The sequence below is a fragment of the Nyctereutes procyonoides genome, unplaced genomic scaffold (genome assembly GCF_905146905.1).
Source record: "Nyctereutes procyonoides isolate TBG_1078 unplaced genomic scaffold, NYPRO_anot_genome, whole genome shotgun sequence".
Classification (NCBI taxonomy): domain Eukaryota; kingdom Metazoa; phylum Chordata; class Mammalia; order Carnivora; family Canidae; genus Nyctereutes; species Nyctereutes procyonoides.
The window spans coordinates 10588628-10602762 of NW_026575132.1; the positions used below are offsets into that span (position 1 = coordinate 10588628).

Consider the following 14135-nt stretch of genomic DNA (forward strand, 5'->3'; position numbering starts at 1 on the left):
AAATTCTACCCCTGAAACAAATACTACACTATATGTGAATGAACTTGAATTTAAATTTTGAAAGATGGGATCCCTGGGTGGTGCAGCGGTTTGGAACCTGCCTTTGGCCCAGGGCACGATCCTGGAGACCTGGGATCAAATCCCACGTCGGGCTCCCGGTGCATGGAGCCTGCTTCTCCCTCTGCCTATGTCTCTGCCTCTCTCTCTCTCTCTCTCTCTCTCTCTCTCTCTCTCTCTCTCTCTCTCTGTGACTATCATAAATAAATTAAAAAAATAAGTTTTGAAAGAAAAAAAAAAGGATCAATGGAACAGAATAGAGGGCCCAGAAATAAACCCATGCTTTTAAGGTCAACTAATCTATAACAAAGGAGGCAAGAATATTTGATGAGATAAAAAATTTATTCAACAAATGGGGTCGGGGAACTGGAAAGCTATATGTAAAAGAATGAAACTGGTCCACTTTCTTACACTGTACAAAAAACTCAAAATGGATTAATTACCTAACTGTAAGAACTGAAACCAAATTCCTGGAAGAAAACATACGCAATAATTTCTTTGACATCAGCTATAGAAACATTTTTCTAGTATGTCTACTATGGCTAGGGAAAAAAATTAAACTATTGGGACTATACCAAAATACAAAGTTTTGAATAGCAAAGGAAACCATCAGCAAAACAAAAACAGCCTATTGAATGTGAGAAGATATTTACAAATTATATATCTAATAAAGCATTAATATCCAAAATATATGAAGAATTTATACAGCTCATCCTCCCAAAAGAAACAAATAATCCAGTTTAAAAATGGGCAGAGGAGATGAATAGACCTTTTTCCAAAGAAGATACACACATGAAAAGATGTTTAACATCCCTCATCATCAGGGAAGTGCAAATCAAAACCACAATGAGAAATTACCTAACACCTGTCAGAATGGGTAAAATAAAAAACATAAGAAATAACAAGTGTTAGTGAGGATGTGGAGAAAAAATACCCCTCATGCACTGTTTGCCAGAATACAAACCAATGCAGCCACTGTGGAAAACAGTCTGGCAGTTTTTCAAAAAATTAAAAATAGAATTACCATATGATCCAGTAATTCTACTATTGGGTATTTACCCAAAGGATACAAAAACACTAATTTGAAAAGATATATGCATCCTTATGTTTATTAGAGCATTATTTACAATAGTCAAGATATGGCAGCAGCTCAAGTGTGCATTGCTAGATGAATGGATAGACATCACACACACACATAGGAATATTACTCAGCAATAAAAAAGAAAGTAACATTGCTACTTGCCACAAGATGAATGGATCTACATGGTATAATGCTAAGGGAAGTAAGTCAGAGAGACAAATACCATATGATTTCACTCATGTAGAATTTAAAAAACAAATGAACAATAAAAAAAGACAAAAAACCAGACTCTAAATGTAACTAGAGGGGAGGTAGGTCGGTGGATGGGTGAAACAGGTGAAGGGGATTAAAGGTACACTTACCTTGATGGACACTTAGTAATGTATAGAATTGTTGAATCACTATATTGTATACCTGAAACTAATATAAAACTGCATGTTAATTATACTTGAATTTAAAAAAAGGGGGGGGTAGAACCAATTCTCAGAAGTCTCTCTCAAATAATAAAAATAACTCCTATGTTGATCTTGCTAATTTTTATGCAGTTTCTACAGTTTTAAAATTTTATTTATTTATTAATGAGAGACACACATAGAGAGAGAGAGAGGCAGAGACACAGGCAGAGGGAGAAGCAGGCTCCATGCAGGGAACCTGATGTGGGACTCGAACCCAGAACCCCGGGATCACGCCCTGGGCATGAAGGCAGGTGCTAAACTGCTGAGCCACCCTGGCATCCCTGTTTAATGTGATTAAATGTGATTTAATGTGATAAAAGTTTAATGTGATTTCCTAAGTTTCATGCTATTAAAGAGGTCCTTTCATAGTTTTCTGAGTAAGTTAGAAGAGTTGGTCCACCATAGGAGGTGCCTCAGGAAATAGTATTAAATCTGTTCTTATATTTACTTATAGTACAAAAGTTGTAATAGCAGATGATATTAAAATTAGTGGATGTTCCCTAAGCCCAGAAAATTACATACTGTTGAATCTGGAAATATACTTAGAGCCAAAAATAAGTATATTCATAATAAAAGGCTAAACATAAATAACTGCAAATAAAGACCCTGAACACTGGGTAGACAGAAATAATTAGAGACTAACAAAGATTTGGGAAATCAGAGGACTATCAACCGATAGGATATTGTTATACAGTAAAAAGAAAAGCTGGAAAATAAAACTTAACAAATATGAACTGAATATGTATTTCTTGGTCTGTTCCCTAAGGTTCATAAACAAAAACACATTTACATCAAAAGTGCTTCTTTTTCATTTTAATTTAAACAAAATGGTTCTAACAAGATGAAATTTGGTTGATTTCTATCACACAAAAGGACAGATCTCCAAACCATTTTGTTAATTGGACAAATTGACTGTTGGCCTTATATATCGTTTTGAACTTTTAACATTTGGATAATATCACAAATGAGTGAACACTTTTCAATATTCTCTCTTAATCTTTTTTTTTGCCGCATTTTATGGATTTCATAATTTGGGATTGCATCATTGACGTACACTAAACCTGCTGAAACCATTCGAGGACTTGTAAATTTTCCATTGTAGCTCTCTTGCCGTTTGTTAACCTCTGGAGCAGTATTCGGTCTTGTGAAGTGTTTTAACTGATTATGGCTATCATCTGAGCTTTTTCCTAAAAGCTTTGTTCTTGATTTTGCTTGTTCAGCATGCTTAAATGGGGTCACAGGTATATCCTCAAATCTATCCGAACAATCCTAAATATTAAAATAAAAATTCATGTTGGTGAGTTAGTTTTCTTAAAAATACATTCAAATTTCCAAGAACTGAAGTTTGTAATATCAACAGTTAAAGAGAAAAAATAAAGGCAACAAATATTTTATAGGCAGTCCCCAAATTCAGATCTTAAACCCAATGCCTCCTATTAGATCCTATTACAGAAACCATGCTTTTGGGGCAGCCCAGGTGGCTCAGCGCTTTAGCGCCGCCTTCAGCCCAGGGTGTGATCCTGGAAGACTGGGATTGAGTCTCTCGTCAGGCTTCCTGCATGGAGCCTGCTTCTCCCTCTGCCTGTGTCTCTGCCTCTCTCTCTCTCTGTCTCTCGTGAATGAATTAAAAAAAAAAAAAAAAAGAAAAGAAAAAGAAAAAAGAAACCATGCTTTAAAAAAAAAAGGCCAATGTTTCAAAGGATCTTGTATTTTAGAAGGGATAGAAGATACGAAGCTGGAAACCAGAAAAACTTAGGAGAGCTGTCCTTAGGAATCAGACTCCTAGACCAAGGCAGTTAGCCTATTCTATAATTCTTCTCCAAAATATATTTTCTCCAACCCCAAATATAAATCATGAACTGATACTTTATATCATCCAGAGTTTCATTCTTTAAAAGTTAATAAACATCTTCTTTAATGCACCTTCACGCACACATAGAGATCCTGGCATCCAAGGACATAGTTATATTGTTTAAAGTAATAAAAATTTTTATGTACATTCTGAGTAAAGAAGTAAAACATTTAGGAAAATAACTAGAAAGATATACACCAAAATTAATTTTTTAAAAAATAAATTTTGGGTTAGGGTGATAGGATTATGGGCTTTGTTTTCCTTTTCTTTTTTAAAAATTTACATAATACGACTCTCTTTTATAATAAACATATAATAACCTACAATTATCCCTAAGAGGGTATGGAGCTATTAGTCATTCTTACGCTAGTATGAACTAGTTTCCCATGCAGTCTGAGCATCTTGTCCCTTAACACTTTGCAGAGATGACCACACCAAAGCAATAAGCTATCCTGATTTAGAGAGAAGGTGAGAATGAATTAATAGAATTGGAGGGTAGAGAGAGGTTGTACAGGACTAAGAATTAGTGCAGCAAGAAAGATTTACAAAAAAGGGGGTATAAAGAGTCTAAAAACAAATTCTACCTACTCTATTTTTGCCTGGGTTTGAAGAAGGCAAGGAAACATTCTTCCTCTTCCCCTCTTATGTATGTGGAACAATTAGGTAAGCCACATTTAAGGGAATTTCTACTACTTTGGTAATATACAATTCTTGCTTTACAGATGAAATAACTGATTGCTGGAGTACCAGCCGAAGGGCATGGAGACCCACACAACTGGTTACTTTTCTGGATGGTCCTACAATTCAATTTCTGATCTTCTATTTTGACTCCTTTGGGAGATTCTAGGATTTTAGAAAAGAATCAGATGAGCAAGTCTTTCCAATGATCTGAAAAAAATGCTCTCCTACCACTCAATTTTCTCAACTCCACTGGAAAGGAAAGGTTAGGGACTGCTGGTTTAACAGAGAAAAATAAAGATAACTCCATCTCTCCTGCCCACTCTCAGGATAAAGTTTCTGAGATCCTATATGATCTCATATTATATGATATAAACACTATTTATTGTTTTGTTTGGAAAAATGATATTAAAGATTCAATTTGTGTAAAGGAACTTCAAAAAGTCTTTCCTTTCCCAAAACTATGAGCCCATCTTCTACTTCCTTGTCATAGTTGATACCCACACGTATCCACTAAGTGTGTACACACACAGTCAATACTAAATTACCAAATTTAATAGGAAAGAGAAATCCAAAGTTAAGAGTATAAGCTGCATTGATAATATTTTCCCTGCTACTAATTTTACTACTTACTAAAGCTAAATTTGCTTTACTATGAAAGCAAATTCAAAGCAACTGTTCTAAGAAAAAAAAAAAGCAACTGTTCTAAATTAGACCTACTTTCTCATTCAAAGGATTATGCACATCAAACTATCAATGTAATACTATTTTGGGATATATTAGTTCTCTCAGTTGTGGGTCATACCTATTTATATACACTAACGGAGAAGAGCAGTAGTCCAGAAAATTAAAGTAAGTCCTTCCACTCCTAGATTTTAACTTTGCTTTAGAATGGTTCGCATAAAGTCTGGCAGCAGGTTTACCTTCCTAATTGTTTTATGTTAATATTATAAATAGGTTTGAATTCCAGGTTTCTTAGCACATGATATACCAGAGGGGCAATGGTAATAGAAGTTAAATTAAAATTTTTTCATCCATAGTCCAATAGATTATAAATGCATATATATAAATTTGAAAAAAATTGCATATCTAATGCTTATCAGAATAACTGGCATATATCTTTGTTTACTGAAACAAATATAACTTAGCAATCTGAGAATTATATATTTATATCTGCATGAAAACAAAATCCCAGCTATGTTTCCATAGTATACAGCCACTGCCAATAATTGTATCGGTTGTGCCTGCATGGAGTCCCTGGCTGAGGGGTGAGTTGTGGCTGAAATCAGTTTTCCATGGACAGAGCAATGTGCTCTTGCTCCAGGGTGTCTCAGTCTACAGTGTCTGCTCAGAAGAAAGGGTGGGTGTCTTTTTCTAATTCGTGCTCCAGAGGGAGTGGCCTTTATCTATTTTACACAAAGGCACTAAATGTGTTACCAGTCTCCTGATTTTGAGACTGTGTTTTGAATTGGGTGAGGTGAATTTGAATGTCAGAAGAATTTTTTAAAATTTGACAGTCCGTATATCTTGGGGCAACAAAGGTTACACACATACTTGCATACAGACATATATACCGTAAAGTAGAGTATTTACAAACTTTGCTAAATACAAAACTAGAAGACTTAGAAAAACAGTATTACATGTATAGTTCTTCTTGCGGTCCAGTGAAGCAATGTTCTTGGAACAGATTTCCTTAGAATTCTTGTGGTGGGCAGTGTGGTTGGTAGTATCTTGCTAAATGACTTCTTTTGTTTGTTGACACGGTCTCTTTCTTTTCGTACCTTGGGCTTTAGATTTTCTGTCTTTAATACTTCTGGGAAGAGGGATGGTTTTGAGTTTTTCTGAGCTTCCACAATTTTGTACTTTAAAGACTGTGATTCAGGGAACTTGGCATATTTTTCATCACAAATTCCATTTTCTCTTACAGAAAGAGTATGTATTTTTTTGTATTGTGCAAATGTTACTAAATGTTGTTTTTTATTATTATTATTATTTCCTTTCAACCTCCGAATATACTGGTCTTCTAACTTTGATTTCTCCCCAGCCTCTAAATTGAAATGAGTTAAAGTGCTACTCTGCCTGGAAGGAAAAGTGTATTTGTATACATAGTCTTCATTTTCACTTGGCATTTTGCAATTAGGAATTCTTGGATAAAGTGACAGTACAGCTTCAGGTTTTTCCTGTGCTATCAACTTACACATATTATGCTCTTTTTTTCCAAGGGGCTTTGTTTTTAGTGTCCTTTCAAAGCAAACATTTGACTGACTTGCTTTTGATTTGCCACTCCAACTATGTGGGTCTTGAATATCTGTTTTAAAATCATAATTTTCTGCTCGAGGAAGCTGGATAAAACCATATTCTTTCCTGTGTTTCTTAAGTACTATATCTGTAAGTCTTTCTGATGACTTATTTAATGGAATCACTTGGGTGTTTTTGATGAAAGAAGGTTGTAGTTTAATTAATCTCAAGGTTTTGGCTCCTTCTTTAGGATAGTATCTTTTCTGTTCCTCAATTATTGATGGATTTTCCTTAATATGCTGTAAGGAAAAATATTCCCTTTCTTCCTTTTTGGTCAGTTCTGTTTCAGTAAGTCTATCTTTAGGAACTTTTTGTAAAGTCGTTTTTTGAATAATTTTTGAATATTTATTTTGCTTTTCTGAATTCTCTTCCATAAGTTGATTTTCATTTCTAAAAGATAAATCTGGCTTTATACATTTTAATGGTATAGTACTAGAATTGATCAAATTTATATGTTGGTTGATCCCCTCTAATTGTCTTTCTGTGAGTAGTCCTGACTTTGAAAGTTTTTCTATAAAAAGGCTCTGGAGGTGTTTGCTTAAATTGGCTTTTAGATTTAAAAGTTCATTTTCTGTTAAAGCTATAAGATAGTTTTGTAGAGATTTATTTAAAGGATATTTCATCTTTAAGTCAAGTCTCTTCCCAAAACTCCCCCTTGAAATGTCTTGTCTTAACTCATGAAAAGATATGGAGGCACTTTTAGTTCTTAGAGAAGACATGTTTGAGTGGACAGTGTCAGATTCTGTCTCTTTAAATAAACTGCTTTCAGAAAGGTTTTTTAGGAAATAGTTTTGGAGAATCTCATTTAAAAAAGATCTTAGCTTTATTTCCAAATGTTTATCTATGAAATGATGATTAAAATTATTTACAAAAGACATGATTTCTTTTACGGTTTCCGAATATTTTTCCAGAAAAATATTTTGCCCTTTTGGCTCCACTTTCTCATTCATCAAATACAGATTTTGATAGATTTTTGGTAAGTCTTCTTTGGTGATGTGTCCAGATTCTGAAAGTCTTTCTACAAGGTAATGTTGGATATGTTTACTTAGTTCAGATTTTAAATTTTTTATTTCTGACTCTGAGAGTTCTTCTAGAAATATACGCAGTTTTGGACTCAAAATAGGTTTTCTGTCTAATTTATCTGCTTTATCAAAATTCTCTTTGATTTCTTCAAGCTCTTCTGTATTATTTGGAACAGGATGCTGAATTAGTCTTTCTAATTCTTTTTCTGGTTGTCTTCTATCAAACTGATTATATTTGAAAAAAATATTAAACGTATGTTTTAAGAAGGATTTTAACATTATTACATCTGAATCATTAAGTTTACCCATTAATGAGTTACTTAAATTTTCTAAAGTAGAATTTAGATCATTTTCTTCTCTAGCAAACCTCTGACTATTATTTGGCATATCTGTTTTTTTATCTGGTGCTGACTGATATTTTGAATGTTGTAGGGATAAATTTTGACCTTCATCCACATATTCAACTCTATTCAAAGAAGTGGTTTCTTTGGGAATGATGAGTGTATTCTGATCTGAAAGAGGTTCTATACTGCTTTGGGTTTCCAAATAATCCTCTGTGGAATACTTTGGCTCTTCTCCAGCAAAGACGGTCTCTGAAGCCATTACAGATCTCTTCTGATATTCTTTATCTAATTCTATCACTTTGATTATCCCAGATTCCAAAAGACTATCTATAGGAAATGCTTGTATTATCTGGCTTATAACAGATTTGGCCTGTGGCAATTCTATTTCATCATTGTTTTCTTCATATTGAAGTAGAATATTTGAAGATATACTCTCCCAAGCTGTGGGTAATTGATTCTCCAAATTTACTGATGTCCCACTTAATTCTTTCACTCCCACTTCCAACTCTGAGAAGACAGGTGCAGTGAATATTTGCTTTATAACATAATCATGTGCACTGTCACTTACATCTGGTTTGGAGCTAGACAGTTCAATTTTTGAATGTTTCTTTTTGAAATTATTTTTTATTGGAAAATCAATCTCACCAGCTTCCAAGTGTTTTTCAGAGACAAGTGCCCTTTCTACCACTGGAGAATTTCTTGGTCCACCTTCTGAAAGTGAATCTGCAGGAATATCTTTAATTATTTGTCTTAAAAGAGACTTTGAACTTAAAATATATTTTTCTGAAAGCCTGCTATTTAAATCTTTAACTTTTTCAAATACTTTGTTTTCCAAACTACTTGGTGGCTCATCATAAACACTTGGAAGTGGAGAACTATGACTTTCCTTTCTTGCTTCAGTGTCCACAGAAAACTCTGGTTTAGAAAATAACTTATCTGAAAGGTCTTGCAGATTTTTACTTAAAATTGACTTGAACATAATTGATTGTTTTAAATTTTCTAGGTGAGAAGTAAGATTTAATGATTTTGAGAAGCGACATGTATTTACATTTCCAGTCATTGATGATTCTGCTTCAAAATTAGGTAGAGATACATTTGGTAGTCTTTCTTTTAACTTTTTCTTAGTGTCTAAAGTCTTTATCGTGATGCAATCGGAATCATGGGCTAACTTTAGCTTAGTCTCTGTGCCTAAAGTCTTTGCTGTGGTGATGCCAGGATCATGAGGCCAGGTTTTATTAGTAGGTCTTGCAGTTTTTGAATATGTTGGGTAAGGAGGATCTTGGTCTTCATGCTCTATAACCTCTGCACTTAAAATATTTCTACATTTGTACATATCTTGCTCTTTCCTTTTTCCGACTGACATTTTGTGGTTTATATTCCTTAGAAAAGGATCAAAACCATTCTTAGAGTTGAATTCCTGGAACTGTAATGTTAAAAACAAAAGGTTAGAAAATTCTGTAGTATTTATTTGAATTTATAATAAATTTGCTAGTTAATTTTCTTTGAGCAATCTGTCAAATTATCTATTCATCTACTTACTGTCTACAAAGAGAAAACTAATTATTTTAAAATATTTGAAATTGGAATGAAAATTTTAAGGCAAAATTTTAAAATTCGTAATTCTGATACTATACTATTTTGTATCCGAGAGCTTTTTGCCACCTAGAGTATTTTAAATACTTAAACTGCATTCATAGTTTTTTTTTTAAAGAACTTAATTTCCAGTGTTAGCTGCACTTACTTAAACAATAGCTAACATCAAGATTTAAGTCCTATCCTAGAAATATTTACCATTTTAGTAACAATAAAAAAAACATTTAAATGCAAAGCAAGTAGTAGATATTCTATTAAAAGTATCACAAATATTTTCTAAAGACTAACTTGGGAGCATAGATCATCTGCTTTTAAGTCTGCAAATTTTAACAATGATGATGAGTTTCACCCACTACTTAGCATGTCACAGTAGAATCTTACTTTTTGATGAATATCACACATGCCTGATAAATGGCTAAAAGAGCGTAGTATAAAAAATTCTGGATTATAGGGAAATTTCAGTGTAATATCCATGGGCAGTTTTGTTGCTCTGGGATCGAACTTGTCTATCACTGAAATAGCCTTTGGGATGAAGTTTATTCAAATATTTCAAACATATTCTAATGTTTGTTCATACAACTTCTATATTATCCAGTTGAAAAAAAGCAAAATGTGAAGTAATCAGCTTAGTATGTGTTTTAGTTTATTTCAACTTAGTTGTTCAAACTTCATTGTAATGGATACAATTTATTGTAACTGTTCCTCAAATGTTAGTTGATATCCAGATGACAGCATAAGAATTCCCTGGGTTTTTCTGAGATATACAGATTCCCAGGCTTCACTTCCAGATTGAGATTCATCAGGTCAGAGGTAGGACCTGAGAACAGATATTTTTTAAAAGACAGCCAGGTGTTTATAATGGGTAGTCTGGTTTAGGAACCATTAAATTATATAAAATATTAGAGAAGCCTAGTATTTAAATATAATTGCTATTGGGATAGGATAATTCAGGACTCACTGGATACTTTGGTTTGAATTCTATAAATTCCGGTCTGAAAGATGGTAAAGTGTATTCCACTGGTGAAAAAATCACCTTATAAAAAGAGAAGTTTTAATTTTAGACTGCTTATAATGCAAGGATATTTCCCAAGATAATTTTATTCTTTCAATGTATAAAGACATAAAAAAGCTTAAAACCTAAATATTTTTCTCATAACTACTATAATTTACTTTGTCAATTATCAAAGAAATCTATACATATATAATACATTTACACATATCATCTTAGCTTTTGATACTATAATATTCATCCTGAGTTTGTAAAATCAAGACAATGCACAGCAACTTGAAGCAAAAACAAAAGCAGAAAAGAAATAGAATTGTGAGAATTAATATAATTTCATTTTAAAAGGTTATAAAATGGATTAGATAATAACTGGCATTTAGGGGCCCCAGGTGGTTCAGTTGGTTAAGCATCCAATTCTTGATTTTGACTTAGGTTATGATCTCAGGGTCGTGAGATCTAGCCCTGCATGAGGCTCATGTGCTGGGTGTGGAGCCTGCTTAGGATTCTCTCTTCCTTTCCCTCTGCCCCTTCTTACCTTTAAAAAAAAATAAATAAATGGCATTTGGGATAGAAAGCATTTTTAATGATTCCTTTACCTGTAATTGCTAAATGGGTACTTACACTGCCTAAGGAAACACTTGATTCTAGATTAAGGTCTATAGGAACAATTATAGAATCATAAAACCACTGAATTTTTGGAGATGAAAGATGCTTTAGAGATAATCCAATCCTACTCGTTTCATACAAGAATCTGAACTTGAAGTTTGTTGCCCCAAGTTATCCAGATGATTAGTAGCCTAAATCCTAAGCATCTTAAATTTTCATTGGATACTCCTTCCACTACACAATCAAGACTGCAGTGACTAAAAGTGATTCTTTGGAAGTATCATAATGTGTATTCACCCTGCCAACTCAGCTAGACAAAACTTGACACCGTCTCTTTGAGAGTACTTAGTACTACAAACTACTTTCCAATATATTATCTCCTTTAGACAGCAGGAGGTTTATTATATATCAAGTTAATTAAAATAGCAGTTCAATGAATGATGTTTCCATTAGTAATACCTTTAACTGTTCATTAATATTAAGCAGTTAATAACATGACTTTAAATTTTCATCAGCTTCCCACTTTTGCAGCTATTTGTCTTAACACATTGACTAAATTATTTCTACAAGTTTCTCAATATTCCCTATAACTTCTCCCCTTCAGACAGATGTGTCTATGAATTCTTAAAATACACCTCAGACTTTTCCACATCTGTTCTTTTGATTGTTTTGTTTTTCTTTGCTTGAATTTCTCCAAATTTCCCTAAAACAGCTTGAACTCCAACATTTGAAATTCCATTATTTTAAACAAATTTAGTAGAAAATTTATAAATGAAATATATATGACAAAGCTGAAGAACAGTAAAAATATATATATTATCTTTTTTTGTAAAAAACACAAAAGATATAAAAACTCTTCCCTAGGGATCCCTGGGTGGCACAGCAGTTTGGCGCCTGCCTTTGGCCCAGGGCGCGATCCTGGAGACCCGGGATCGAATCCCACGTCAGGCTCCCGGTGCATGGAGCCTGCTTCTCCCTCTGCCTGTGTCTCTGCCTCTCTCTCTGTGACTATCATAAATAAATAAAAAAATTAAAAAAAAAACTCTTCCCTAATATAAGCTTAAAAAAATGTGTGAAAGGACATAAAATACGAACATCTCTAGACAAGAACTTTTATGCCATTTAACTCTGTATTGTTATTTAAAGAATATGAAGTGCTTTATGAATTAAAAAAAACAGTATATTTACACTAGAGAGAAATACTTTAAGCATTTATCTCAGGAAGTCAGAAAATGACAGTAAAACAAACCAATATAGAAGCTTCAAGATGATGGACTAAACATGTGGTTCTATTCTCTCCTACCTCCCAAGGTCCTAGTGAATTAACAGAAAACAATATTTCAAAAAGAAAAATCCCATAGCAATACTGGAAATCAATGAGACACCAGGATTTAGAAAGTTGAGAAAATTCAGAAATTATGAAAGCAGATGTGATTGATTGAATAGAAACCCCCATCAAGAAAATTAGAGTCTTGAACGACAGAAATCAGGTGGATCTTAGAAGCAAAAAATTCAAGGACAGCATTTCAAAGAGTTTCAGATGATGGTGCAATTATCATTAATTAAAAAGATGCATTCAGAACAGCTGGCTCTTCTCCTTTTCAGCATACCAGAGTATATGCTGCTGGTAGCATTGTCTTTCTCAGTCATCTACCCAGAACATCAAAAAACCTGCTTTCTAAAGTAAATGTGCAATCTGCCCAGGTAGAGATCCTATGAGTTTTGAGCCTTGACAGGGAAGCAGAATAGAGCTTGCTGTCGATGACATTTCCACATCAGATAACAAAAAGGGTATAAAAAGAAAGAAAAGGAAGTTCCATCTAGGAGAGAAACTCATGGGTTCTTTGGAAATATTGTTGAGTCCCCAGCCATCCTGCCTAGCCTCTTCCATCCCCATTTACCCTCCAGGGAATCTTGCCCGTCACACAAAGCATAACTATACAGTCAATATATTCCTTCATTCACAAACATAAAATGAGCCAACAAAGTTTACCAGATATATGAAGAAAATCAATACATGCAATGAAGAATCAATAAGAACAAACAGAATTAACCCCAGAGTAAATAGAGATTATTTTTGAGGAATGTGAGGAGAAGGTGACCCTTGGAAAACATTCCAAATAGTATCTTGAGATATTAAAAAAATATTTTAAGATTTTCAAAAAAGTAGTATCTCAAGTTATCAAAAAGATCATGATTTCCTCTTAGCTGTGTAATAGGTATCTCAGATTTAACAAATCACAAAAGAGAATTCTGGATTACTAATGCTGTTCCCCTCCCTCTCTCTCAAACCCATAGAACCTTGTCCTTTCTCTATTTTTCCTCATCTCAGTTATTGATTATACCATCTTCTAGCTTATAACCTAAATATCACTTTTTTATTTCTCTCCTCTTTACCATATCTAATCCAGCATTAACTCCTGTGTTTGCTGCCTTCAAAATATATTGAATGTCCGGTTATATCTCCCCATCAACCCCACTACCATTGTAGCACAAGCCACTATGATCTTTTTCCAAACATTAGTCTCCTAACTAACCTCTTGTTCTCTGTGACAGAGACTGATCATTGACTTCCCACAATATATATTATCTTAGGAACATAAATTTTTTTAGCATTTAGGTGGAAATGTTCCCTGCTTAAAAAACAAAAAACAAAACAAAACAAAACCCTACATTTTCCAGCCTCTGTTGAAGACAAGGGTAACTATGTGACAAGTTTCTGGCCAACTACATATAACTGGAAGTTGTTGGGAGAATCTTCTGAAAGACTATCTTAAAATAGAGGGATGCCTGGGTGGCTCAGTGATTGAGCGTCTGCCTTTGTCTCAGGTCATGATCCTGGGGTCCCAGGATCAAGTCCCACATTGGACTCCCTGCATGGAGCCTGCTTTTCCCTCTGCCTATGTCTCTGCCTCTCTTTCTCTGTCTCTCATGAAAACAAACAAACAAACAAACAAACAAACAAACAAACAAACGGCAGACTCAGCTGACAGGATCTAACTGACCTGCCTGAATTCCAAGTTATGTGAGACAGAGCTGAACTAGTCAGTCCTTCCTGTATCGACCAAGATTAAAACATACATACATAAGGTATGTATGCACATAAGGTCTTCCTATGCTTTATCTAGTTCAATCAAGGTTAC

General features: G+C 33.9%; 1 protein-coding gene across 1 annotated transcript in view; it reads right to left on the reverse strand.

Moving 5' to 3' along the window:
- Positions 1-2514: 2514 nt before the first annotated feature.
- C2CD6 (C2 calcium dependent domain containing 6) overlaps positions 2515-14135 on the reverse strand; it is a 106573-nt gene continuing 94952 nt past the window's right edge. Inside the window, exons 14-16 of the mRNA XM_055344983.1 lie at positions 10339-10413; positions 5764-9210; positions 2515-2862 (exon numbers count right to left, since the gene is read on the reverse strand). Of these exons, the coding sequence (XP_055200958.1) occupies positions 2515-2862; positions 5764-9210; positions 10339-10413 (3870 nt within the window). The remainder of the gene's footprint in view (positions 2863-5763; positions 9211-10338; positions 10414-14135) is intronic.